Source organism: Leopardus geoffroyi, chromosome A2, assembly GCF_018350155.1.
Source record: "Leopardus geoffroyi isolate Oge1 chromosome A2, O.geoffroyi_Oge1_pat1.0, whole genome shotgun sequence".
In the NCBI taxonomy this organism is placed as follows: domain Eukaryota; kingdom Metazoa; phylum Chordata; class Mammalia; order Carnivora; family Felidae; genus Leopardus; species Leopardus geoffroyi.
The window spans coordinates 101,063,716-101,088,616 of record NC_059331.1 but is presented as its reverse complement, the minus strand read 5'-3'; the positions used below and the strand labels follow the sequence as shown (position 1 = coordinate 101,088,616).

The window sequence follows — 24,901 nt, the reverse complement described above, 5'->3', positions numbered from 1 at the left end:
AGTGCTGTTCAAGGATCAACTGTACTTTCTCTAGCTGTCTTTAGGGACACACTGGGACCTTTCATGTCTCACTGCCATTTCTTGGAGGGGCTCTCTCTACCTGGTCTGCTTGCTGAGCAACTTCTGGAACAGACACGGAAGCTCTCACGTCGTCATGCTACGTTTGAGGCCCATGGCTCAGCCAGTTGATAACTGTTTGGTGTCGGGTATGTTACTTTATATTCTTGAGACTCTTCTTTGACAGTCAAAAGATAAGAATAATTGTTCTTTCCCATGGTTAGCCTACAGAATAGAAAAAAAAATTAAAATACATTGCATCTAGGAGGTACTCAATAAATAACTGTTAATATTATGATCTTAAATATCAGTCTCTGCTCCCATGTCATCTGCTGTGCAAGGTCAACTTTGAATAGTGTTATTTATGCTCATTTCACTCTATTCTTCTTTAAAGCAATTATTACTCTGATTCTAAATTAGTGGAACTTCCCAGTAAGTTTTTCATCTTTCAGAGGAGAGACTCCCATTTTTCTTTCAGCTTTTCCAGTCTTTTCTTATTCCTTTTTATACCAGTCTTCTTGTATTTAGGACTACACAAATGGTTTGTTGAAATATAGTTCATTCCCAGTTTTATGAAGTCTGGTTCCACAAAACACATATGCACATAACCCATGTTAATATTCCCTCTTTTGTTGCACTAAGGCTAAGTAACAGATCCTAGGTAACAAATGCAAAAGTATCTAATTTTTCTGGAATCTGGAATTTTCAGAATTTTCCATATTACTGTTGGTTTTTTTTAATGTTTGTTTATTTTTGAGATAGAGAGACACAGAGCATAAGTGAGGGAGGGGCAGAGAGAGAGGGAGACACAGAATCCGAAGCAGGCTCCAGGCTCTAAGCTGTCAGCACAAAGCCTGATGTGAGGCTTGAACCCACAAACCACGAGATCATGACCTGAGCTGAAGTCGGATGCTTAACCGACTGAGCCACCCAGGTGCCCCTCCAAATTACTGTTTAACCTGCTGAGTTAAATGTAGGTACCAGGGAAATTTCGATGACATGAGAAGAAAAGTAGAGGATATAGAAGTAAAGATCAGAAGTCCTATCTCAAATTGCATTTCAACACCTGATTTTAAAAAATCATAAGAAATAGGTAGAACAGCAGAGAAATGGAATCATAAGCTGCTGAGAAGGCCTGTGGCTAACATTTATGGGACAGAACAAGAGATCAAATGGAGGCTCCAGCTATCTTTTGTCTCACTCCGACTCCGTCCTGTGCCTTGAGAGCTCCCCCATGGTGGCATCCTAAACTCCTCCCTGAGTGGGTAAGTTCATGTCCAGTGAAAAGCTCGATGGTTCTGGTTACTGGGATCTAAAGGTGACACTATTGCTGATAATTCATCTGGTGTTTAGGTTAAGGGCTAACCATGTGGCCTGCTTTGGAAACATTTTCTGTTTTGGGGGGTGAGAGGATGGGCTTATAAATTCGTTGGAATCCTAAGTCACTGTTACCTAACATGTGAGTCATGGTCTCCTGGTAGCTTTGGAGTTATGACAGGGGTTGGCAAACCTGAATGGTTTGATAGCATTTTCTATAGACCATAAATATGTCAAACTCATCAACAAACTTTTACAAAGGTACATTGGGTTGAATAAAATGCGACTTCATTTTATAGTGTTTTAATATCAATGAAGCTTTTTTATTATTATGTACATTTTAAAATCAATGAATCCCAAAGGGTAGCTATCATTATGTGGCTGGTTATTTTATTACTATATATTTTTTTAATTCTAGAAAATGGATCAATCTACAAAAAAAAAAAAAAAAAACCATTGAGAAAAATGAATTTAGTATTTAAAAGAATTTTAAAGACTTTAACTAATGCTCTCAGGGGCTGAACAAATGCAATCTTGTGTTGTCAATTATACTTTTGGGATGGGGAACCAGCCTAAAGGTTTTACTTGACAGAGGAAGATTTTATTTGATTCTTCAGTGACTCAGGTCACAGAATGTTAAATGCTTCCGGCTGCTTTTAGAGTAAGGTTTCAATGGAGGGGTGGGTAAGATGTGGGAAAATAGGCCACATAATTTAGTTTTCATTTGTGTCTAATAATTAAGAGAACATATGAATCATTTTCTACTCTAGTTAAATCCGTTGCATCCTCTGTTATATCCTAGATCAATGTATTGGGCAGGGTTCTGATAGGAAGCAGATGTCACACTCGAATTGACACTAATTACAGAAGTGTGGACAGGATTCAAGAAAAGCAAGATGGTTTGGTGCCTCGGGCTAAGCCTAAAGGGGAAGAGGAAGGAGCAGTTCCTGGAATCTGAGGAGACTGTGCTATAGAGAAGGCCATGTGGCAGGAGCTGTGGGCTTTAGGAGAGGAGTTCTGTGGGGGTGCAGGAGCCTGGGGAAGAAACACCCTGAGACCTCTCCCTTCTAACCTCTGTGTCTCCCTTTGGACACTTCCATGACAAGAGGAGGGCAAGGGAGCCAGGACACAAAGTGAAGGAAGGATGGAGTGACTCTGGAGGGACAAGTGGAAGATACTCAGCACAACCAACACTATGTAACATATCAGGTATCTGTCTTTTACTACATAAATCGTGGGGGTGGGGGGTAAGGGAAATCGTCTCTGGGTTTTATATGATTATGATTATGATTCAGTTTATGATTATGTGCAGTTGTGATGACTTAATTCAGACTGGCTAAATCCTTCAACTTATCTGAGTCTTAGTTTTACATCTGTACAATGTGGATAGAAGATCTCCTTTCCTAGGTTGTTCTCAGGTTTCAGACATTTTATGTAGATTAGGATGCAGCAAAGTCAGTTTGCTAAAGACTTTAGGGCACTAAGGAACCTTTGAACTGAGTCAGCTGTCATCTTTGCTTTTGCCTGTCAATTACTAAGTGTTCACTACATGTTCTGTGTGGAATTTATATTCTTGGCAGTTTGTAAACTAGTTGGGAATGTAACTTAGGGGGATATTGAACCTGTGTAGTCTACGAGCATTGACTGTAGTCTGTTCTTAGTATGTCTTACACATTTTACTATTTATTTATCTTGGTGCTGATGTGACCAGTAAAATAGACATTTATTTAAGAGTGGTATGAAGCCTTGATAACTTCTTGGGTGTTTTGTTTTATTTTTATCATGGTGCTATGTTTTCTCTATCAAAGGAATACTAAAAACACACTATTTGGCGGGGTGAGGTCAAGAGAGACTTTTTTTTTGTGATTCTAAAAGGAATCTTGTACTTAAAATAGTAAGAAGGGTGCCTGGGTGGCTTAGTTGGTTAAGCGTCAGACTTCAGCTCAGGTCACGATCTCACGGTCCGTGAGTTCGAGCCCTGTGTCAGGCTCTGGGCTGATGGCTCTGAGACTGGAGCCTGCTTCCAATTCTGTGTCTCCCTCTCTCTCTGCCCCTCCCCCGTTCATGCTCTGTCTCTCTCTGTCTCAAAAATAAATAAACGTTAAAAAAAAATAAAACAAAATAGTAAGATACTTAGGAATAAACCTAACCAAAGATGTAAAAGACCTGTGTTCTGAACACTATAAAACACTGATAAAATTGAAGACAACACAAAGAAATGGAAAGACATTCCATTCTCCTGGATAGGAAGAACAAATATTGTTAAAATGTCTATATTACCCAAAGCAATCTACACATTTAATACAATCTTATCAAAATACCAGCAGCATTTTTCACAGAGCTAGAACAAAAAATCGTACAATTTGTATGGAACCACAAAAGACCCCAAATAGCCAAAGCAGTCTTGAAAAAGAAAAGCAAAGCTAGAGGGATCACAATTCTGGACTTCAAGTTATATTTCAAAGCTGTAGTGATCAAGGCAGTATAGTACTGGCACAAAAATGGACATATAGATCAATGGAAAACAATATAAAACCCAGAAATGGACCCACAACTATATAATAAACTAATCTTAAACATAGCAGGAAAGAATATTCAGTGGGAAAAGGACAGTCTCTTAACAAATGGTGATGGGAAAACTGGATAACAACATGCAGAGGAATGAACCTGGACCAGTTTCTTACACCATATACAAAAATAAATTTAAAATGGACTAAAGACCTAAATGTGAGACACGAAACCATAAAAATCCTAGACAAGAACACAAGCAGTAACTTCTTTGATATCAGCCATAGCAACTTCTTTCAAGATAGGTCTCCTGAAGCCAGGGAAACAAAAGCAAAATGAACTATTGGGACTACATCAAAATAAAAAACTTCTGCACAACAAAGGAAACAATCAACAAAATTAAAAGCCATGCTACAGAATGGGAGAAGATATTTGCAAATGACATATTTAGTAAAGGGTTAGTATGCAAAATATGTAAAGAAATTATATAATGCCACAAAACAAATAATCTGATAAAAATGGGCAGAAGACATGAACAGACAGTTCTCCAAAGAAGACATCCATATGGTCACAGACACATGAAAAGATGCTCACCATTACTTACCATCAGGGAAATGCAAATCAAAACTAGAGTGAGATAGTACCTCACACCTGTCAGAATGGCTAAAATCAACAACACAAGAAATAAAGGTGTTGGTGAGGATGTGGAAAAAATGGAACACTCGTGCACTGTTGGTTGGAATGCAAACTGGTGCAGCCACTGTGTAGAACAGTATGGAGGTTCCTCAAAATGTTAAAAACGGAACTACCTATGATCCAGCAATACATTACTGAGTAGTTACTCAAAGAATATAAGAACATTAACTCAAAGAAACACATGCACTCCTATGTTTATAGCAGCATTGTTTACAATAGCCAAGATACGGACGCAGCCCATGTGTCCATCAACTGATGAATGGATAAGGAAGATGTTGATATATAATGGAATACTATTCAGTCATAAAAAAGTGAAATGTTGCCATCTGCACCAACACGGATGGAGTTAGAATAATGCTAAGCAAAATAAGTCAGAGAAAGACAAATACCACATGATTTAAATCATATGTGGAATTTTAAGAACACAAATGAGCAAAGAGAAGAAAATAAGACAAAACAAGAAACAGATTCTTTAAAAAATTCTTTTTAAGTTTATTTATTTATTTTGAGAGAGACAGAGCATTAGTAGGGGAGGGGCAGAGAGAGAGAGAGATGGAGAGAAAGTATCCCAAGCAGGCTCCACGTTGTCAGTGCGAAGCCAGACATGGGGCTCGATCCCACAAACTGCAAGATCATGACCTGAGCCAAAATCAAGAGTCAGATGCTTAACTGACTGAGCCATCCAGGTGCCCCCAAACAGATTCCTAATTATAGAGAACAATTTGGTGGTTACCAGAGGGAAGGTGGATGGGAAGATAGGTGAAGTAGGTGAGGGAGATTAAGGAGTGCACTTGTCATGATGAGCACAGAGTGATATACGGTATGTTGAATCACTATATTATATACCTGAAACAAATATAACACTGTAGGTTAACTAACTGGAATTAAAATGAAAAAAAAAAAAAAAAGGCAAAAATTGGTTTCTGACGACAAGTCTTTCCCTGTATTGCATAACAAATTGAAGAACCTAGTGGTACCAGTTCAACAATGCCTTTAAAGTGGAGAGTCTCAGGGGCCCCTGAGTGGCACCTGAGTTGGTTAAGCATCTGACTTCAGCTCAGGTCACGATCTCGCCATTCATGAGTTGAACCCCGCATCAGGCTCTGAGCCTGGGGCCTGCTTTGGATTCTGTGTCTCCCTCTCTCTCCTCCCTTCTCCTGCTCATTGTGCTCTGTCTCTGTCTTAAAAATAAATAAACATTTAAAAAAATTCAAATGGAGAGTCTCCCCTTTCAAACTCTTAGTGCAGATAATACAAATTTTAGGGTAATGCTCCAATATAGGAATGGGGATGAAATCTGGAGAATAAAATTTATTTAATCCTGAATGCAAATCTTTCATGTTTAGCAAAAATAAGAGAGGCTATGTCAGCTCCTTGCTCTCTGTCAGTATCTCTGGTATGACCCAGCCAGCTCTTCTTGTCTATCTATTCTACAGGCACAATTTGATCAAAAGAGGATGCCCCGTGGACCCAGACAAACCTGATTTCACATCCTGGATCTATAAGTATCAAGTGAGTGAATTTGGGCAATTTACTTCTAACTGGGCCTAATGTAAAAATATACACACTGAAAAGTTATTCTGAGCTTCAGCAAGACAGATTGATATTATGGGGATGGAAAAAAAAATTCCTCCTTGGGTGCTATGGCTCTAAGAACTCTCATCATTTTAGTGCTTACAATTTCAAGGCTGGAAGGACCCCTGGTAATCTCCACTTTCCTTTCAAAGAGGGAAACCTAAAGAGATTATAAGACATACCCATGGTCATAGAAGTGGTGAGTGGTAAAATTCAGACTGGAACTCCATCCTTTCCTGAAAGTGAAATTGGTCAACAACAAAATGTGATGAGGAATCGAATTGAATTGAATGCAGGTTTTGAGAATCTAGCTAGTGGTATCCACTGAGCTGATAGTGAGACTCAAAAGGTGAAGTCAACACAACCAGAAAGATGCCAATCTAGTCGAAGGAGAATATAACCACATCACAAAGTTTGATAATGATCCAACACAGAACACAAATACAGCGAGCTATAGATCCAGAGATGGGATAAATTTAATTATGTCTGAGGTAGAAGACATAATGAAATCTACCTTGTAGTTAATAAAAAGATCGTATCCTGCCACCTCTTCCTACCTGCCCCATTATTTATTAATAGAGCAAATATTTCTGTATCCATCTTATGTACTAGATGCTCTCTTTGTAGTTACGGAGAAACTAAAGTACAGGTTTCCCTGTTATTTCAAAGTAGAGTGTTCCTAGGAAACATTTCATAAGCTGAAATGACATAAAATGAAGAAGCAGTTACCATCAATTTACATGAAAAATTTGAGTTTTCTCAGACGCAAAAAATAACCTCTGCTAGGCCTTTCTGATACCTAGGGCACATCCTGCTAATGCATGCACAAGATACAGACAAAGCGCAGATGCTCAGAGACATTGTTCAAAGCCACGGCGCCTCGACGCAGAGTGTAGTCCTGGGGAAGGAACTTGGCAGTGCCACTCGCTTGCTGCCTCCTTAAATGGCCAGCTACGAAATCAATACGGAACGCTATTTTCATCTCTCACCTTTTCCCCTAAAAGCAAACATCCTTTCGGATTCCTTTCCGTTAGCAAAAACTAACTGAATTAGTACCACATGAAGTACTAATGTGGGTCTTCTGTAAAAGCAAAGTGGCATAACATGAACTTTCGAAAAGCGGGGGATACCTGTACTCCTAAAAATTTTGCAGTTAAGGATCTGCAGGGAGATGTGCTGTAGAGGGGACACGGCCATCAATTTGGTGTTGATTTCCCCAAGAACAAACCAAGTGCAGAAGGCCCCCTAATTGTCAGAACAGCAGGTAAGATAACCCTCAGTGTCAGTGGGGCACCTGGCTAGACCTCTGAGGCAATCCTTCAGCAGGTGCACTAACACTTTAAGGAGCTGGAACGGAGCAATTCCTCCTCTAGTTCTCTGCTCCTCCTCCGCCCTCCCCCCTCCTTGCCTCCAAGGTCTCGCATTGTGGGCCACGCCCCTACGCGCTGGTTGGTCCTCACAAACATGATGAAACTTCCCGCACGCATTACAGGAGCTAGGCCAGTATAAAGTGAGAGGACGCCCGGCCGCCCCGCCCGCCAGCTGCAGCCCCTACCTGGGACCTTGGTCACTCCACCCGCTGGATCCCAGGTAAGCCAGGCCCTGCTGCGGGGTGCAGCGTCCTTCCAGGGTACCCTGGGCCGCCCCGGAAGGGGGAGGGGAAGGAGGAGGAGGATGCGGATGCGCGGCAGTCTGGCTAGCACACTCGTGGGCAGAGGCTGATCCGGGCGCAGGAGGGCTCTGCGGCTCCCACCCGTAAAGGGGGCGGGGCCGATTGTTGCGCACCTGGGAGCCAGCTGCGGGGTAAAGACCCCAGTCTGGCCCTGCAGAGGTTGGGGTCCAGTGGAAGGCAGAGGGGAGGCCGGGTTCCAGCCCACGTTGGCCCTTGTAAATTTTACTGTTTTTAAAAATTACATTGCATCGAAGCCTGTGGAAAATTTTGCAGTCCGGGGGCCCTGCTGCGGACTGGCCAGAGGGTGCACGTGGCTGGGGTGCAGTCGGAGTTTCGGGACACACAGTCGCTTGGTCCTGGTCTCAAGGCTGTAGGTCCAAGCCTAAGGGTCTGTACTTAGGCCCTCACCACTGGTCCCACCATCTCCCTCTCCCTGCCCCACCCCCCAGCCAGACTGCAAGACTCAACAAGTGACTTAATGAGCAAATCCTGCCTAGAAGACAACTGTTCAGGGCGACAGGCGGCACGGTATGCGAAAAAGCAAATGAATGAACATGCCTTTCTCAGTGGATATCTGTCTGTTCTGTAGGGCTGGTTTCAGATTAATGTTACTATTTTGAATAAAAAGACAGTTTTCTTCTGGGCCCTTGGCCTACATTATTTCTTCTTCCTGGGTACTTGAGTAACAATTTAACAGGACTCCTAACTCTTTTTTTTTCCCCATTGATTGGCCACGTTCCTATAAGATTACTTAGAAGTAATTTAGGTCTTGAACCTGTCCAGGAGTTGGTTGCTGATATCTTAAGGTAAAAATAAAACGAGATGGTGAAATTGAAGTGGTTGGTAAATAGCATAGAAATTAAATGCATTGGATCAGCACAAATTCAGTACACATGTAACTGTTTTGAGAACTTCAAAGGCAGACTAGTCCGAATCAAGGTCTGGGGTAAGTATAAAATACGCCAGATGTTAACTTCAGTAGAGAAAAGCAATATAAAATATCTTGTCGATAACTTTTATGCCTGATTACCTGTCAAAATACTATCTTTTAGTACATTGTGTTAAAATAGATTTAAAAACTTCCCATTTTCTCATGACTTTTTTAACGGAGCCACCAGCATATTGAAAATTACATACGTAGCTCACATTTCTACTGGACAGCACTGCCCTAGAAGTTTATGAGGAAATAGGGAAAATTACTGGGAGCGGTAACAGCAGTTGGAAAAAGCATTGCAAATAGGACCTTTGCAAGTGAGACGGATTCCAACAAAAATAGATAACAGTTTTAACTTGCTATTTCCTGCTGGAGAAGTGTGCTTCACTAATATGTGTTGCCTGTCTTTCCCCTCTAATTTGGTGTTTAGGGTGTGTTTCCTATAACAGGCTTAATAATGGGATTCACTAAGCAGCATTAGGAAGACTTAGGGAAATGATTCACTAATGACGACCTCTTGTGATTTTCAAAGTACTGTCTCAGCCCATTTTTCATTGGTATGGAGTCAAAGATAGATGGCTTATCAGTAGTTCTCTCACCTCAATCTAAGTGAATTTCCCCCTAAATCTCAAATATCTCATTAGAGGCTATTTGCCAGGTTCATGGAAGGGACTGCATAGGACATGTGCTACTTCATTTCCAAGTTGTTGGAGTCACTATCATTTTTTATTAATTTGATATGGTCTCATTAAAAGGCCAAACAAAGGTTTGGTTCATTTAGCTGTGCATGTCCTCAGAGGATTGCTCAAAGTGATTGATGTAACTTGAAACAATATATGTATTCTATGTATATTTTATATAGTATATTTATATTATATATATATTATATATTTATATTATATATATTTATATATGATTTTTGTTTCGAATTAGGCATCCACTGCAAATTTGCATTTAAAAAAACCCAAATAGTTCCAAGTTATTTTGGTAAAACAGCTGTTTTGAGTTGGCAGCATCTAAATAAAAAGCCTTTATTTCACAATTGAGAATATAAAATTGCAAAGTAACATTCACAGGAATTATTTGTTTGCTTCTTGGCCTGTAGGGATGGCCAGCTTGTTTTTCAGAGATGTTCTTGCTGTTTATATCCCACCTATTTTGCTTTCTTATGGACCAAAGCAGCTTTGAGACAAAAGTATTTGAGGACATTTTTGTCATTTAGGACATTTTGATGGTGAACATTATGTATCTCTGTCAACTTAAATTTTTTTTTTTTGTAACCGATCCAGGGTATCTAATGTCAGATAACATGCCTTTTGTCTCTTTAGAATTTCTTTTATCACATTTGAATAAATCACTTAGAGGTAAACTAGAAGCTGTGAAATGCTTGTAATAGCTATGTATCTTAACATTACACGAGCAGTATGTGTGATCTTTCTTACCTGCTATACTCTATATGCAGTTAGTACAGGTAAAGAGAGGACATTTAATTGTCAGGAGTCCCGAGAGGGGACTGTAGTAGTAATCTGGGGAGTCTATTGGATTTTTGAGGGCTTCTGACATTCTGGGATAGAGAGAATGGGACAGGACCTCTCACTAGGTTGGAGCCAGCCTGCATGTATATCTGTATCTTGGAAGTAAACCTAGAATGTGGCCTGACTACCCCGGCTCAGGTGAGCCAAGGTCCAAGGTGAGAGAGATGCAGGCATTGACGGGGTGCTAACTGCTTTAGCCGGCTGGATGTGAAGGTCATGCATCTTTTCTGAATACTTGTAAATCAATTAAATCAGTCTCAACTCCTGTGTGCCTGCCAGCCTAATGCTATAGATCAGATGGTTTAAATATCAGTCTTTGAAGTAGTTTATGCCAGTTTTTGGAATCAAGATTTAATACAGACTTGGGTATTGAATATTCAACTGGTCTGCTTTTCTCTCCATAGAGAGCCCCTAGCTCCATTGCACCATGTGTGGGATTTGGGCCCTCTTTGGCAGTGATGACTGCCTTTCTGTTCAGTGCCTGAGTGCTATGAAGATTGCACACAGGGGTCCAGATGCATTTCGCTTTGAGAATGTCAATGGATATACCAACTGCTGCTTTGGATTTCATCGGTTGGCAGTGGTTGACCAGCTGTTTGGAATGCAGCCAATCCGAGTGAAGAAATATCCTTATTTGTGGCTTTGTTACAACGGTGAAATCTACAACCACAAGAAGGTAAATAAACCAGAAGATATCTGGATGTGATTAAACCTCAGGGCTAGTTGGTTGTAATAATTTTATATATTTTGTATAAAGCTTTTTACTTTTCACACAGTTTCCATGTTCATTACCTCATTTGCTCCAATTCTAAAGAGAGATAGGGCACAGATGCACAAGGAGTTCAAATGGCCTGGTCACAAAAAAAAAAGACAAAATGAAGATTATAATTCTTTAACTCTTAGAATTTTTTTTCCTGTCATGAATTTGAATATTAATTAGAGCCTGTGTTTGGTACTGGGGATACAGTAGTAAGTATGAGACATAGGTCTTCACTCTGATGGAGTTTATTCCATTAAAAATAAAAAAAGACAAAAAATCCTTGTACATAGGATAGATATTCTGGACAAAAAAAAAAATAATAATAATATGGGAGATCCAATGTCAGCAAGGGTGGTCAGAGAAGGTCTCTTGAGGAACTGACACTTGAGCTGAGACCTAATGGATAATGATCAACTAGTGGGGCTGGTAACAGCATTTCATGCTGGGGGAATAGCATGTGTAGAAGCCCCGAGGTAGGAAGCAGCCCTGGGATTGTCAGATGTGATCAAGGGGTAGGTAGGTGGGCAGGGCACGACCAGATCAAGCAGGACTTGGCAAGGAGTTGGAATATCATTCTAAGAGTAGGGAGACCGGAGGACTTTAGGGCAGGTATGGAATTTAATAGTTTGGAGGTAATCATACTGGTAGCTTTTATATAATGCTGCCCTTATGACATTTATTGCTACTGTGTACTGACTGCACTTAAACAGAGCCACAGGACAGAAGAGTGAAAGGAGTGATTTTTTTAGCAGCATTAAAATTGGAACAGCTTTCTAATCTGGTGAAAGCTTACTCAGGATGAGAGTGGTGAGGGGGTGGAAATTCTGACCCCAGGGAGCCAAACTGGCTAAGAACCTTCCAATCTGGAATTATTTGGCTAGTGTTTCATAAATTTTTTAATGCAAAATTTCCAAGTTATTTTTTGTTTGCCACCCTCCTCCCCAACTTGTAATTTTGAAAATTTAAAACATATAAAAAAGAACAAAAAAGAACAAACCAAAAAAAAAAAATAGAACAAATAGAACCTAGGTTATTTAATTGTTAATGTTTTGCCGTATTTGCTCTATTGCTCTCTTTCTGTATATACACCTAGGCATTTAATTTTGGGCTGAATCATTTTGGAGTATACTGCAGATATTGTGACATTTTACTCCTAAATATGCAACCACTTATCTCTTAAAAATTAGGGCCATCCTCTACCTAATACCAATACTATTAAACCCAAGAATCAATAAGATCATCTAATATTGAGTTCAAATTAAATTTCTGCAAGTGTCACAAAAATGTCTTTATAGCTGCTTTGTTTTGTTGAAGCCTGATAGCATTCATACTTCATACATTTAGTTGTTAGGTTCCTTGGTATTTTTTGAGTCTTGATATACATCTGTCATTCATGGGGAGGTATTTATATTCTAGCCACCATTAGGACATTTTTATCTCTGGACAATAGCTTTTACCATTGTGTGTCATCTCCTCATAAGATTACTTTTAATAATAGGCTTCTCATTTGAAAAGTTTTTATGGTTATTCAGCAGACTCCTTTCAGACATTTATTAAGAGTATATAGGCATGATTTTTCTAGGTGCTTGGAGATGAAATGGTGAACACGAAAAGTAAGAATGGAATTTCAAGCTAGTGAGAGTACAGGAGGTACTTACAGGAGGTAAGACTTCTTTCTTACCAAGCCAAGTTAGTGCCATACACACGAGAATGCTAGGTTGTATTATGGCAATATTAACCTTTCACCTTAAATCAGATAGGCAATACCTTGTGTAACTTGAACAACATTGCTGCTTTTATATATTTTGTTGAAAAGTTACAAAATAGTAAATATTTCACAAGTATTTTTAATCTAAATTACCAAATATATTGTGTTTTCAAAAGCATAGAAATTCCATTGCATCTACCAATCATCTAAGCTTCTGTTGCATGAGCGGCCAGAAATCTGTTGATGAGGAGGATGGCCATTTTACATCTGTATAAAGGACACTACAACATAAGCTCCAAAGCCCCTCCTTTTTTTTTTTTTTTTTTTTTTTTTGGATGAAAAAAATTTACCTCTAATATAATCCAGCTAGAGATGTGCTGGGTGTGGAGGAAGAATAAATGAAGGAGAGGAGGAATCTGAGTAAAGGCTGGGGCAGAGAGGAGGCTCTCTCTCTACACGGATCATCAGGGGCTTGCAACCAGCAGGTCAAATGGCAGTGTGATTTCTGGATGGTGGCAGGATACAGGGACTTTTATCTAAGTACAGCTTTTTTTTTTTTTTTTATGTTTATTTATTTTGAGAGGGGAGGGAGGGGTAGAGAGAGAGAGAGAATTCCAAGCAGGCTCTGCAGTGTCAGTGCAGAGACCAATGTGGGGCTCGAACTCACAAACTCTGAGATCATGACTTGAGCTGAAATCAAAAGTTGGACACTTAACTGACTGAACCACCCAGATGCTCTCTAATTGCAGCTTTTACCTAAGTGTGGTTTCAGGAGAGTGCAAAGTGGAACATGGGAATCATTAACCAGTAAGTTACCTGCAAGGTTTAGCCAAAGAGCAGTGATGACAGTAGTGGAGGATAGATTTGGGAAGCTGTTGCTTACTGAAATCACCGAATGCTTTGGAGGGTATATTTATTCTTCTGATATGTAAGTGCAAAAAGGCAAGCAAAAGACTGCTTCCAAACCCCACTTGCTAGTGACAGGATCTCAGAGGAGATCCTGATCTCTCAGAGGAGGGAGAGGTCAACAGGAAGTGGCTTTATAGTCCCTTGAGGCAGCCAGAGCCCATGGTTTGGGTCATTCTGTGAGTGCTAATAGACAGAAGTTTCACAAGTGATAGAGTGAGTGTGATTGTGAAGCATGTTTATAGGTCATCCATATACAGACATATAGATTTACTTTGTGAATTTTAAAAACATGTTCTGAATGTTTAAACTTAACCAGGATTTCCCCGTGATTTTGTTTATAGGAACCTTTTCTCTCTCCATGGTCAGCCAAAAATAGGAGTAAGCACAAAGAAAGAGCAACTCCAAGGATTTCTGCCCCTCACAGTTGGCCAGTGGTGATGGAGAGCCAGAGCCCGGTGTAATGTAATCAGGCCCTCTCCCTCTGTGCTGAGTGGTCATGATGGTCACTTTGCTGAGCCCTTGGGGCATGTGGACTACTAAAGCTCCCCTGTCATTTTCTCTATCAGTGAGAAGTAGTTTAATGCCACTGCAATGGTGGGAAGACTGAATATTCTAGGCTTCTCCCAGGGGGCCATCAGCTTTATCTGGACCATGTGTCTTCATCATTGTGATGGAGCCATTTGTCAGGGAATAGTACCAACTGTGTGTGTCCTTTTACTTTCCATTTTCATAGGCAGGTCTTTGAGACTGAAATGGAAAAACCTCAGCTGATCCTATATTCCCAAACCAAAATATTACAGTTGGGGAAGACACATTTTTAGTGTCATTGCAATCTCTTTGCTTAACTGACATACAGATGTAAACATACATGTATTATAGACATAGGACACGTATAATGGGTATTCCTATCCTTCCTGATAGGTATGACTGTTTTGCTACATTGCCTCTGCTTTTCATTTATCAGAAGGCAACTAAAATGTGCACGTTTAGCTTTATGCTGTAAAGAATGAGCAGAATTGTGAGTTCAAACGAGTTGTATTTTGATAATGCCATGATTCTTCTAAATAACTAAGGTGCGTGATTATAGAACGTACAAATGTTGAAGCAACTTTGCAACAAAAAATTATTAGTGGATGCACAAGGACTGTAACATTAATATTTTTATTTTGCTATTGCTTTTACAAGATGCAACACCATTTTGAATTTGAATACCAGACCAAAGTGGATGGTGAAATAATCCTTCATCTTTACGACAAAGGAGGAATTGAGCAAACAGTTTGCATGTTGGATGGGGTGTTTGCATTTATTTTGCTGGATACTGCCAATAAGAAAGTGTTCCTGGGCAGAGATACTTATGGAGTCAGGCCTTTGTTTAAAGCCATGACGGAAGATGGATTTTTGGCTGTGTGTTCAGAAGCTAAAGGTAATGATAGAATTTGTCTGTAGGTATTCATTATTACTCTGGTTTTGTGTTTTCCTTTTGATCATATTTGCAAATCTTATGCTGGGCAGTCCAGAAGTTTTCGAGTGACTGTTTCTCAATGCTTTTAGAATAGCGTATCAAAAACTAATCGGTTGATGGTCCTCCCTGCTTGAAACTTTTTAATTAATCCTCATCCCCCATAGGGGTTGTGTGGCTGTCTTGAGGTCCGCTTGCTAGGCAGGAATCTGGGTCCGATCTGATCTTTGAATTCAGTCTGACACAGAAGATGACTGGGCTGACAAACTCAAATTGTGACTCGTAATGAGCATTTAGATAGGCTGTTCCCATTTACAATAAAACACTGGTTTTTAATCAGAGATCATGGTGATGCCAGGTTGTTTACTCCCTGTGAAAACTTTTGAAGAAATTTAGATTATACTGTTTAACACACAGTATATAATAACTAGTTCTGCCATTACCTCATAGTGGATCATTTTGCTTGTTCAAGGACCAGGAATCATGGCTGTTTCCTTAACATACCTCAGGGATGACAAAGAAATGACTGCCAGGGTATCATAACAGTAGCAATTTCAAGTCCATCTTCTTGCTTAATGTGTCTTTTTTTATAGAAAATAGATTTTCTTGATCTGAAATTCCAGCCAGGGAGAAGAAATTGAATGTTGGAGATCTTCTTATTACTTTGAACTACTAGAAATCAGTGTAACCTTAGGGTACATCTCTGTACCACTGTTCTCTCCCTAGTAAGTAGGTGGTAGCATTTGGGTTCATTCTTCCCTATTTTGCTTATATAATGGACATGTGTTTATATCAAAAAGGGGGAATAAACAGGAATTGAGAGGATAGTAAGTAATGGTGAATTGTATCTTGAGTAAAATTATCATTTTGAATTTGTAGGTCTTGTTAACTTGAAGCACTCCACAACTCCTTTTTTAAAAGTGGAGCCTTTTCTCCCAGGACACTATGAAGTTTTGGATTTAAAGCCGAATGGCAAAGTTGCATCAGTGGAAATGGTCAAATATCATCACTGTAGAGATGAGCCCCTGCATGCGCTCTATGACAATGTGGAGAAACTCTTCCCAGGTAACAAAGCAAACGCCCACCCGCCTGTTCCCCGCCTGTCTCTCCCAAAGGGAAAAAAAAGTGCTACTTTCTTGTCATTGGAATGGTTCAAATCAGAAGAGCTCTTTCCTATTTAATTTGGAGGTGGCACATGGGGATTTGGCAAATTCCACCCTGGAGCAGGTGTCATCATGATTGATAGATGATTGTCTGCCTTGTTTCAGTAAATAATTCAGCCCAAGGTTTTCTGGAACTGTTGATTTGCTTTACGTGTTTATAGGTTTTGAGCTAGAAACTGTGAAGAACAACCTCCGGATCCTTTTTGACAACGCCATAAAGAAACGCTTAATGACAGACAGAAGGATTGGCTGCCTTTTATCGGGTGAAGTCTATTAAAAAGCCCAATTATATTTAGCACATATTTAAGTAAATGATTTGTAGCTATCCCTGAGATTTTGACTATAAAGTATTTATGATTAAATTTTCCCTCTGTTATAGGACAAAAATGTTTTCTGTAAGCTGCATTTAATATTCATGGCAATAGAGCGGCTTCAGGTTACATTCTAATTATTGGTATGAGTGAGCTAATAAACATTTTTTAGAATTGGGTATGGTGACTTTTGACCAATTCAAGTACTGTAATCATTATGTCAGGTTATGTGTTAGATTTTTCATAATGTTGATTTTCGGTTTATAAAACTTGGGGATTTTTAAATTTTTTTAAAAAATTTTGTTTATTTTGAGAGATAGCGTGTGCAGGTGGGGGAGGAGCAGAGAGAGGGGTAGAGAGAGAATCCCAAGCAGCCTCCATGCTGTCAAGCACAGAGCCCAAAGCACGGGCTCAATCTCACAACTCGCGAGATCATGACCTGAGCCGAAATCAGGAGTTGGACGCGTAACTGCCTAAGCCACCCAGGCGCCCCTAAAAGTTGGGGATTTTAAATAGCAAAACTCTAATCTTGGTGCTTAACGGGATTGTAAATCGTATCTGTTTCTTGTAAGCATGGCATATAACCAGTGTACTTCCCGTCTTGCTCATAGGGGGCTTGGATTCCAGTTTGGTTGCTGCCACCCTGTTGAAGCAGCTAAAAGAGGCTCAAGTACAGTACCCTCTCCAGACATTTGCGATTGGCATGGAAGACAGTACTGATTTACTCGCTGCTAGAAAGGTAAGACACCGTCCTGCCCATTATGTAATTGGGACAGACATAAGGATAAAAATCTAGCCACTAATTAATGATTCTGTACTTACGCTGTATTGACTCAGGTAATTGTTTTAAGTTAAATGTATTAAAATAAAATGAAATGCGTTGTTGAGTATCAAGTGTGTCATACACTGTCCTCTGGGTACTTCTACTAAGGCTCATGCAATCCTCATAAAAACCCTGTGATAATAATTCTGTCGTTTTTAAAGTAATGGTACAGTGGTTGTGACTGCATGCTTTGGAGCAGACTGCTGGTTTCAAATCCTACCTCCAACATACGATTCCTCATTTATGTAATGGGAATGACAGTATCTACTATGGGATAATGTCAAGGTGAAAATGATAGAATTCATGAGGTGCATAGGATAGAGCATAGCCTGTAGTAAGTACTTTGTAAATGTTAGCTGTTTTCATTTTTTATAAAGCACCGTGTTTAGGATTATGGGCAGAGAGGACCTTGTACATACACATTCCGTGTTTGGGAGACTTTGTTCCTACTCTGGCAGAATTTACAGGGAATGGATGAGTGCAGTGTCAAAGCAAGTTGATCAAGGCTAAAAGAATCCAAAACAGCCAAAGAAAAAAGAATGAGGGGAAGGCATTTCCCTTAGGAATAACATCCTGAATGTAACATAAACCATCGATGGAGGGCCAATAGGGGGCCAAGGTTAGAGTGGGGCCATGTTGGACTAGAGAGGGAGGAAGTGGGTGAGGTAACTTAACTGGGGGGTGGGGGGGACACAACTCACTGGAAGCCTGTGGACAGTTAGGTTGAAGTCTTGGAGTGGGAAGAGCTGATGGGCTGTCTACCTCTTGGTCAAGTCAGGGCAGAGACTGGGGGAGGCCAGGAAACCTAACTGGGCTGTGTATGTGGTGACTAGAGAATCATTTCCTCATATTTTGCCCGATTTGTTTTTCACTATTATTAACTTATAACGTGTTGTGACATGACAGTATTCATGTTTCATTTTCAAGGGCAGTGCTTATAACAAGTATATGGATATTTCTTAAATAATCAGGTGGCAAATCACATTGGGAGTGAACACCATGAAGTCCTCTTTAATTCTGAGGAAGGCATTCAGGTCCTGGATGAAGTCATATTTTCCTTGGAAACTTATGATATTACAACAGTACGTGCTTCAGTAGGTAAGGTATTTTACAGTATCTAAAAGATTTTTAATCCTGAAAATAGTATAAGGTATAAAAGATTATTTCGAACAACAGTTTAAAAAACAATACTTAAGAATGAATGCAAATAAAATTCTTAGGTCAGCACTATTTTAAGACCAGACCATTTAAGAATTCCCCCAATCTTTTTTTTTTTTTAATTTATTTTTTAATGTTTATTCATTTTTTGAGAGACAAGCACAGAGTGTGAGCAGGGGAGGGGCAGAGAGAGGAGGAGACACAGAATCCGAAGCAGGCTCCAGGCCCTGAGCTGTCAGCACAGAGCCCAACGCGGGGCTTGAACTCACAACTGTGAGGTCATGACCAGAGCCGATGTTGGACATTTAACTGACTGAGCCACCCAGGCGCCCCTCCCCCAATCTCTTTTGGAGTGAGAGGAAATAAACACATAAACTCCCCCATTTATGGTGTCCCTACAGACAGTCCTTTACTTACCATGGTTTGACCTGAACAATTTTCGACTTTATGAGGGTGTGAAAGCAATACACATGCAGCAGAACCCTTACTTTGACTTTTGAATTTGGATCTTTTCCTGGGCTAACACCATGCAAGGGATTCTGTCTCTCTCTCTCTCTCTCTCTCTCTCTCTCTCTCTCTCTCGATACTGGGCAGTTGAGCTGCAGTTCCCAGTCAGCCAAGTGATCACAAGGTTGAACAACTGAAACACTTATAACCATTCTGTACCCACACCCATTCTGGTTTTCACTCTTAGTACAGGGTCAGTAAATTACATAAGATGCTCAGTGCCCCATTCATTACCAAGTAGGCTTTGTGGTCTGTGATTCTGCCCAACAGTAGGCTAATGTCAGTGTCTGAGTACATTTGGGGTAGGCTAGCCTAAGCTAGGATGTTCAGTAGGTTAGGTGGATTTGATGATGTTTTCAACTTAAGTGGGTTTATCAGGGTGTAAGTCGAGGAAGATCTGTATTTATATTTCTCCAAAGAATAGATGCACATTTCTGCACTCCTCACTCCCCAATTTCTCTGCATATAGTTTCTTGGGGATATAAGGAAATAGGTCTGTGTTGTAACTAATTTATGTAAGGAATACTCATATATACTTTGGTAACTATTCTATCATATGACTTATCAATCAATAACTATTACTGCCCAGCAAGCAATGCTAGTTTTGTCCTGTGGATATATGGCAAGATCAGAAGTATACTCCAGTGTCATTGAGCCTCTAATGTGCTACTGGCTGAGATATGTCTCTCTTTTAAGAGACTCAGAATCTATCTGATAAGCCTCCATTGCAAATTTTAGGGCATGAGAATATTACCACAGGGGTGATATTGCCCACAAGAGAACTAAATTGGTTCTTGGAGTGTAAAAAAGAATTTTCTGTATACAGTGGTCTGTGGGCCTCCAAAGGGCCACACTATATAAACAGATTTATAGTATATCCAATACTCATATTTCATTGAGAAGGCAATTAGGAAAAAATGTCTAAAAAGTCTTCCAAGATCGGTGATCATGAAAAAAATGATAAAGAACAAATACTGGTTTACATAGATTTGCAGCCGGAACCAATGGCTCTCTTTTAGTAATTTACATAGTATTCTTAACCACCTGTGAAATTTGGTGTTAGGAAAGAAAAGCCTAAACTACCAAAACTCCCAACTTTTATTATTTTTGTATGATAATATTGGTATGAAAGTTATGAATTTGTTTTAGATATTTGTCATTGTTCAGTTTGTCAGAGTTCTAAGGTGGATATTCTTGGTCTAAAAGCATTACAATTTTAAAACCCGTATATAAAATTGTGGAATAAGGGGCACAGTGGCTGTGGCTCAGTCGGTTGAGCGTCTGACTTTGGCTTAGGTCATGATCTTTTGATTCTTGGGTGTGAGCCCTGCATTGGGCTCTGTGCTGACAGCTCGGAACCTGGAGCCTGTTTCAGATTCTGTGTCTCCCTCTCTCTCTCTCTGCCCATCTCAAAAATAAATAAACATTAAAATTTTTTTAATAAATAGGTAAAATTGTGGAATGATTTTGGGCTGTTTCATTGCAACCGTACAAATTCTGGGTATTTAAAAATTAGCTTATAGATAAAAGGTCATTATTTTGGAAACTACATTATTAATACAGAGTTCAAGTCTAAGTAAAACATCATTGTTTCCAAAAGCTAAATACGAGACATTTTTGGTGGCCAGTTATGTTGACATCAACAATTTTTGTCTGTCTACTAAGGTATGTACTTAGTCTCCAAGTATATTCGGAAGAACACAGATAGTGTGGTGATCTTCTCTGGAGAAGGTTCAGATGAGCTTACGCAGGGTTACATATATTTTCACAAGGTAAGTTTTCTGACATGGAGGGATATTGGTGCTGGGTGAAGAAAAGTGGTTTGTTTGCTCTCGTCTGTCTTAACACTTGAGTATCTTGTGACGTATGTGAGGAAAACTGATAGTGCCTGCTTTGTATTTCTTTGGAGGCGGGGGGAAGAAGTCTTAATGTGAGATAATCTCCGTTTTTCAGAACTGGTGAAGCAGGAGAATCGGGAGTCTGACTTTTCTGAATCCCCTGTGGCAGCCTGGTTACTGCCCCGGGCGTCCATTTTATCGCCTGACAGCTACCTGTTTGGTGTGCAGGAAGGCCTGTTTTAGCAAGTAGGGACCCTCCTTCCCCAAACTTTGTTTAGCTTTCTTACTCCCACTAGAGCTGGCATACGGGAAAGAGAAATGAACACTGTTCTGTGTGCACAAGCAAAGCTGTTGGTGTATTTGTAACTCCCCCTGTTTATAAAACAGGCTCCTTCTCCTGAACAAGCCGAGGAGGAGAGCGAGAGGCTTCTGAAGGAACTCTACTTGTTCGACGTTCTCCGGGCAGATCGCACTACTGCTGCCCACGGGTAACTCGGTAGTTGGAGAAGCAATCGTTAAGACAGCCTCAAAAATCAAAAAGCTCAATGGCCAATTACTTTTTTCAGTTGATTATACGTTCGTGCAAAGTATGACTTTTTGTTTTTTGAAAGAGAGCATGAGTTTACATGCACACGTGAGCAGGGGAGGGGGAGAAAGAGAATCTTAAGCAGGCTCCACAGCCAGCACGGAGCCCAACTTGGGGCTCGATCTCACAGCCGTGAGATCATGACCTGAGCCGAAATCAAGAGTCAGACACTTAACCCCCTGGGTCACCCAGGTGCCCCACAAAGTACGACTTCGATAGAGAAAACGAAGCTTGTCTCAAAGCACTGTTCTGGCGTTGGTGAAGAGACTGTAGGTTGTTTTAGATGGACTTCGTCTTTAAAGCACAGCCACACTCTGGTACCATCAGAACAACCGAAAGGGAAGGCAGGTGCTGCTCTTTTTAAGACTTTTTAAGAGAAGTTAAAGCTGACACAGCCCCTGTAACAAGTGTTGAGTGCCTACCACACCTGTTTGATACTGTGGTGACCCTGCGCGGGCACAGGGCAATGAAGAGCCGGGAGGGTTGATTAGATTATAAACAGGTTTCTCTATTTCTGGTTGCCTGAAGTTTTCACTTTTTCGCTAGTCATGTTGGAGAATTCAGAACTCTTACTGTAGGTGATAAACTACGTTAAATATTTTAGTTGCTTCTAGGAAATCACACTTAGATTAGAAAATAGTCAGATACGGTGTGGGGAAGGAACTGAACCCATGGTTATTATTTGCCTTAACCAGAGTCACCAGGATTCAGGAAACACGACGTGGCCTTTGATGAAACACTGTGGAACAGGGGTATATACTGCATGTTGTATGTAAATCATTTAGTAGTAAACAATTCTGAATTCTTTAGTTTTCCATAGGACAAGAGATGGCCTCACCAAGAAAAAACTTTGAGTCAGAAAGGTATAGGAAAAGTACGTTCTTAATGATCAGATCACTCATGTTTCTTACCATTTTCTGCTCTTTGAGATGTGCATTTAATTGTTTACAGAAGGGAAAGTAAAATTATTGTCCGTTTGTTTCACTCTCTAGATGAGGTAGTACATATTGTTGGGAATGAAGATTTTTGCTACTCACGCAGTAGTAAAGGATAGTTAGGAGGACCCTAAAAATGACTTTTAGCCTTAACATTACATAGAGGCTAGTTGAATTGCTAAGAAACTCAAGGAGAATCTAAAAGGACAGGCACTAAATATCCATTTTGATTTAGATTTTTCTTTTCCCCTTTAAGCCTTGAATTGCGCGTCCCTTTCCTGGATCATCGATTTTCTTCCTATTACTTGTCTCTGCCCCCAGATATGAGAACTCCCAAGGTAGGTGAATCAATGCACGATGAAAACTGTCTATTGCTATTAAATGTATTTGGAATTTTTACTGCCATTCCTTTGTTTTCATGTCAGAATGGGATAGAAAAACATCTCCTGAGAGAGACATTTGAGGACTCCAATCTAATACCTAAAGACATTCTCTGGCGGCCAAAAGAAGCATTCAGTGATGGAATAACCTCGGTTAAGAATTCCTGGTTTAGGATTTTACAGGAATATGTTGAACATCAGGTATAAGGTCTTTAAAAATATTTTCTGGCATAGGACAATTTGGATGATGAACAATCACTGTTCATTTCTTATTTCATTTAAATGTTTTGTGGCTGTAGGAGAAATTCCCTGTAAACAAGAGTTTTATAAGAATTTCATAAGATTTGGGGCACCTGGGTGGCTCAGTCAGTTAAGGATCTGACTCCTGGTTTCAGTGCAGGTCATGATCTCATGGTTTGTGAGTTCAAGCCCCGCATCAGGCTTTGTCCTGACAGTGCAGAACCTGCTTGGGATTCTGTCTTCTCGCTCTCTGCCTCTCCCCTGCTCATGTGCTCGGTCTCTCAAAATAAGCAAACAAACAAAAAAAGAATTTCATAAGATTTAAGTAGCATGAAGGATTATATAGTAGCATCTAAAATTCAAAGAGCAAGAGAAGAGACTTACCAATCATCACTGACCTTCATTTAACATTTAACACCTGCCGGGTGCCAGACATTATTAGTCATAAAACACTCAGAGCCACCGTGTATTAAAATTATTTGCAGAAATGTTCCTTGAAAGTTGCTGCAGCTGTGTCTATTATTGTATTTTAGCATTTTCTAAGTGACGGGTGATTCAAAGGGTCTCTTGCACAATTTACAGTCATGCCTTTTTATATCTTTTGTTGTTGGGAAGCCACATTAAATACAAGTGTTTCTATACCATTTAACAAAGCCATTTTGAATTTATATTCTTACAGGTTGACGATACAATGATGGCGACTGCAGCCCAAAAATTTCCCTTCAATACTCCTAAAACTAAGGAAGGCTATTACTACCGTCAAATCTTTGAACGCCACTACCCAGGCCGGGCAGACTGGCTGACCCATTACTGGATGCCCAAGTGGATCAATGCCACAGACCCTTCTGCCCGCACTCTGGCCCATTACAAGTCAGCCGCCAAAGCCTAGGCACCATCTGAGCTATCCAGTGAAAGGAAACATTCCTCCTATGATGAGTAGGGGGCTTGGGGGCAGGAGGGGGAGCAGTGAGCATCAACCATTCCGGCTTGTTGGGCATGGAAAAAAATAAAAGTCTTGAATCTGACACAGTGCTATAGTCATTTATATTCATACAGCCCCTTCCTTAGAGGGAGCTAGAAACTGAGCAGCTTTTACTGTATCCCAGGAAGGTAGAGAGTGAGCCTTGGAAAGGAGGAAGCAGCCTGTCATTTGCAGGAGTCCTTGCCTCCTCTTAGCGTGGCCTTTTCACAGCTTCCCTCTCTGTTCTTTCTGTGTTCACAGCAGCTGGTGAGGCAGGCTCTGTGGTGCTGTGTCCATCGTGGACGTCCCTGACAGCTCTCTCTTGTAAGACAGTAATTCATATTTTCATTTTTCTGGTGGAGCCAACACCTCTTCTGGAACTACTGTTCTAGATCCGAGATCAGCAGATTGTTAGGGACAGTCAGTAAGTATCATAGGCCTTGCAGACCTCTGTTGGAACTGTGTAAAAGCAGCCATAGCCAGTATGCGATCAAGTGGCCAGGGCTGTGCTCTACTCAGAGTTTATAGCAACGGGCTGGATTTGGCCAGTGGGCCATAGTTTATAGAGCCCTGTTGTACAGAAACAACTCAAGCCAAGCATTTCTGATAAAAGGAAGAAGGATTCTAAACCCAAGAGGGAAAAGAGAAAGTAGAACAAGGAAGCAGTCAATGAACAAGTAAAAGATTCTTGTTTGAATGCATTGGTTGTGTAGGGACCACATTTTGAAATACCCTATAAAGATGAATGTATAGGAAGTTTTGAAGAGGAAACTGTTCCTGTGCAGGTCAACATATGAATGTTTGATGGGAAGAATGAGTGGGCTGGATTTCAGCTAGGAAGTTAGAAGATAGGGACTGTCTGAGGCTAG

The 24,901-nt window shown here is 40.3% G+C and overlaps 1 protein-coding gene and 1 long non-coding RNA gene across 3 annotated transcripts; one reads left to right on the top strand and one right to left on the bottom strand.

The window, feature by feature from the left end:
• Window positions 1-205: 205 nt before the first annotated feature.
• On the bottom strand, window positions 206-7,636 carry LOC123606467. The gene is made up of 2 exons (XR_006716296.1): window positions 7,143-7,636; window positions 206-282 (listed from the first exon to the last, which is right to left on the bottom strand). It is a non-coding gene; the product is annotated as an uncharacterized LOC123606467 (long non-coding RNA).
• Window positions 1,087-24,096, top strand: ASNS (asparagine synthetase (glutamine-hydrolyzing)). Of its 2 annotated transcripts, XM_045494875.1 has the most exons (15): window positions 1,087-1,322; window positions 2,481-2,583; window positions 6,015-6,090; window positions 7,646-7,743; window positions 10,699-10,970; window positions 14,857-15,094; window positions 16,010-16,195; window positions 16,455-16,556; window positions 17,216-17,343; window positions 18,399-18,525; window positions 20,758-20,864; window positions 21,318-21,418; window positions 22,708-22,789; window positions 22,877-23,032; window positions 23,751-24,096. In XM_045494875.1, the coding sequence occupies exons 5-15, from the start codon at window positions 10,722-10,724 to the stop codon at window positions 23,958-23,960; spliced, it is 1,686 nt and encodes a 561-aa protein (XP_045350831.1). In that variant the 5' UTR covers window positions 1,087-1,322; window positions 2,481-2,583; window positions 6,015-6,090; window positions 7,646-7,743; window positions 10,699-10,721; the 3' UTR covers window positions 23,961-24,096. The 2 variants fall into 2 exon arrangements, with proteins under 2 accessions (XP_045350831.1, XP_045350829.1); XM_045494873.1 differs by lacking the exons at window positions 1,087-1,322; window positions 2,481-2,583; window positions 6,015-6,090; window positions 7,646-7,743 and adding an exon at window positions 7,848-8,353.
• The last annotated feature ends 805 nt before the right edge of the window (window positions 24,097-24,901 follow it).

What these genes read in the sequence shown, in the direction of transcription:
- ASNS (XM_045494875.1), top strand. Translation starts at nt 10,722, where the DNA reads ATGTGTGGGATTTGGGCCCTCTTTGGCAGTGATGACTGCCTTTCTGTT. An exon ending in ATTTACTCGCTGCTAGAAAG is followed by an intron (nt 17,344 to 18,398) that starts GTAAGACACCGT and finishes TTAAATAATCAG; the next exon opens with GTGGCAAATCACATTGGGAG. An exon ending in AGGAATATGTTGAACATCAG is followed by an intron (nt 23,033 to 23,750) that starts GTATAAGGTCTT and finishes ATATTCTTACAG; the next exon opens with GTTGACGATACAATGATGGC.